The sequence below is a fragment of the Saprolegnia parasitica genome (genome assembly GCF_000151545.1).
Source record: "Saprolegnia parasitica CBS 223.65 unplaced genomic scaffold supercont2.932, whole genome shotgun sequence".
NCBI lineage: Eukaryota > Oomycota > Saprolegniomycetes > Saprolegniales > Saprolegniaceae > Saprolegnia > Saprolegnia parasitica.
In genome coordinates this window covers 1-2,847 of record NW_012157326.1, presented here as the reverse complement: position 1 = coordinate 2,847, position 2,847 = coordinate 1, and the positions used below count along the sequence as shown (strand labels likewise).

Below are 2,847 nucleotides of genomic sequence, written 5' to 3'. Positions count from 1 at the left end.
TCCGGAATTCTATCAATAGTGTGGTGGTTTCCACATTCGAATCGACACCGAGCCCGACAGCAGGCCGATGCATCTACCGCCGTTCCTCGTTAGAGGTCTGGGCTTCTTCAATGACGCTTATGACCTTTTCGTCATGAACGTTGTCAACGTCGTGCTCGAGGAGCAATATGGAAAAGACGTTTACACTCCATCGCTTAAAGGTACCAACTCGCCCAGCAACCCGAACAATCACTAACATCACAGCAATCATTAGGCGCGGTCTCGGCTGCTGCGTTAGTCGGCGCCATCATCGGACAAATCGTTTTTGGCTACCTTGCAGACGTGCTCGGCCGGCGCATTTGCATGATCATTACGTGCGCGATCTTAATCTTGGGTGGCATTATCTGCGCGCTCGCCAGCGGTGGGTCGCCGACTGCAACGCTTTGGATTCTCGTCGTAGCACGCGGCTTTCTTGGGGTCGGAATCGGCGGTATTCCTTCGTACTTTTTCCTACTGGTACATTGGTTTATATGCGATGCGCTGTGAATAGGTGAGTACCCGCTAGCGGCGGCTGCATCAGCCGAAGACGCGTCGTCTGTGGAGAGCCGCAACCAGCGCGTGGCGCTCACATTTTCGCTCCAAGGCGTCGGGTGTGTCACGGCCGCAATTATGGGTAACATACTCGTGTCTGTGCACGCGCCGGGGCCGAAAGGATCGGCGTCGCCCGAGAGCCTTGAGGTCATTTGGCGATCTCTCTTTGGCATTGGTGTCATTCCGTCGGCACTCGTCTTCTTTTTCCGGTACCACGCCGAAGAGACTGTGGCGTTTACGCAGTCCAAGACAACAGCGCCAACCAACAACGCTGAAATCCCGCTTCTCTTCGTCCTCCGGGTATGATTTCTTTTTATCATGGTTATGTCAAAGCCGACATAGGTGTACGGGCGCTGGCTTCTCGGCACGGCCGGAACGTGGTTCCTGTTTGACATTGTGTTTTATGCCCAAAACCTCTTCTCCGCTTCAATCCTGACCGTCGTCGGCATCCACGATGCATCGCTGACCCAAGTGACGACACAAAACGTGCTCGTGGCACTTGTTGCACTACCAGGGTACTACGTGGCCGTCTACTTCATCAACCGCCTCGGTCGACGCATGATGCAACTGCAAGGCTTCTGCTTCATGACGCTTCTCTTTCTGATTCTATCAGGCGTCTGGAGTAGCCTTCAGAACAACAGCACGGTGCGAACTTCGTGCTCTCATCGATGGACGATGTGACCTCATGAGAATGTGCGATAGAGCTTTATCCTCCTGTACGGACTTTCGCTCTTTTTTTCCAACTTTGGGCCCAATACATCGACGTTTGTGATGCCAACCGAAATGTTCCCAACACCGATCCGAGCGCGCTGCCATGGTTTTTCCGCTGCCATGGGTAAGCTAGGCGCTGCGATTGGCTCCTATGGCTTTGCGACCCAAGGTATTGCCCACAATCAACTCAGTCGGACAACTCGTGGTGATACATCTAGGCAAGGATCTTGGCTCAACGTTCGGGGTGTTTGCTTTCTTCTGCATCCTCTCAATTCCTCTAACGTGGTACTGCACCTTCGACAATCCAAACCCACTCTCGGACGGTGATGCAGAGTTTGACCGGCGGCTTCGGTACGTCGAAATCAAAATGGAATGGAAAAACTACAACCAGCGAGCGTTCTAGCATATTCAAGGGCACTGCGCTGCAGGATGAAGACTTCAACGATCTGGACGAAGAAGAAAATGACGAGGAGGTCGACATTGACATTGGCTCAGCGCTCACGAGCCAAGGCAACAGTTCTGAAAGCCAACAGCTCGTATCCCATGCGTAACCCTTAACAAAGATGCATTTCCTGACACTCCTAGTTTAAAAATTAAAGTGTTCCGCGTTATCTTTGTGAAAAAGACTTCGCATACGTAGTGCTACGCCTGAATGCGTGGGAGTTGACACCAGCACTTGGTCGTTTGGAGTGAGCTGCGCACGGAGAGATCCATCCCGCGGTGGACCCCACTCGCCAAAAGATAGCTCGCTCGAGGTCGTACGCAGGCTCGGGGAATTTGCAAAAGGCGTCATAGCCAGGGTAGCTTTTTGAAAAATACGCAAACATTTGCAAAACACGTCACGCCAGTCGGGACAAAAGCCGGACAAGGTAGGACAGACCCGAAAATTGTCTAACGTAAGTACACTACATATAACAATAAATAGGTATTCTGAATTAGTGTGAAATGTGACGGATTGGTTTGCAGAGCAGGAAAGTGGGCGAGCGCCATTTGCAAAAAGCGCCCTGATGACGCTTCAGCTTGGCCAGGAGTTCATGCCTGGCAGCGCCGCCACTGCTGCAGTGAAGGCAATGGCCACGGCCGGCAACTTCAGCGTACGTGTCCCAGTGTCGACGGGCTCCATCAAGCCAATCAAGTGCTCTGGTAAAGACTGCCCTTCTTTGTCACACTGCATCGGCGGGCTGTGACGACGCCGTGGTTCGTATTAATCCACTTTCTAATATCACAAATTTACACTTTTAAATCGCATTAAAATTCGCACCATCAACGCCACTCATACATCATACCAAAATATCACTCATAGACCCTCGTCGCGCTCTCCAACCATCCCCTACGCTTTAATACAATTTTTTAGACTGTATTTTCATTATCGAATTACAATACAATTATTTTATATTGCACCAACACACCTACCTCACTTTACATATGCGACTCATTTCACCACCAACGAAACTGTATGTAAAGCTATATCAGCTCGTTTTAAATCGCTTCACCTAGCGCCTCGAGACGTATAAGAGCCATAACTTCGCCGTACATCATCGTACAATCTCGTGGCTGGGCTATTTC

General features: G+C 50.9%; 1 protein-coding gene across 1 annotated transcript; it reads left to right on the top strand.

Annotated features, from left to right (window-relative positions):
• Window positions 1-67: 67 nt before the first annotated feature.
• On the top strand, window positions 68-1,863 carry SPRG_18034 (hypothetical protein; the record flags this gene model as incomplete). Its single annotated transcript, XM_012357462.1, has 7 exons — window positions 68-200; window positions 254-469; window positions 530-870; window positions 913-1,215; window positions 1,273-1,450; window positions 1,500-1,632; window positions 1,685-1,863. The coding sequence occupies 7 exons, from the start codon at window positions 68-70 to the stop codon at window positions 1,830-1,832; spliced, it is 1,452 nt and encodes a 483-aa protein (XP_012212852.1). The 3' UTR covers window positions 1,833-1,863.
• Between the last annotated feature and the right edge of the window lie 984 nt (window positions 1,864-2,847).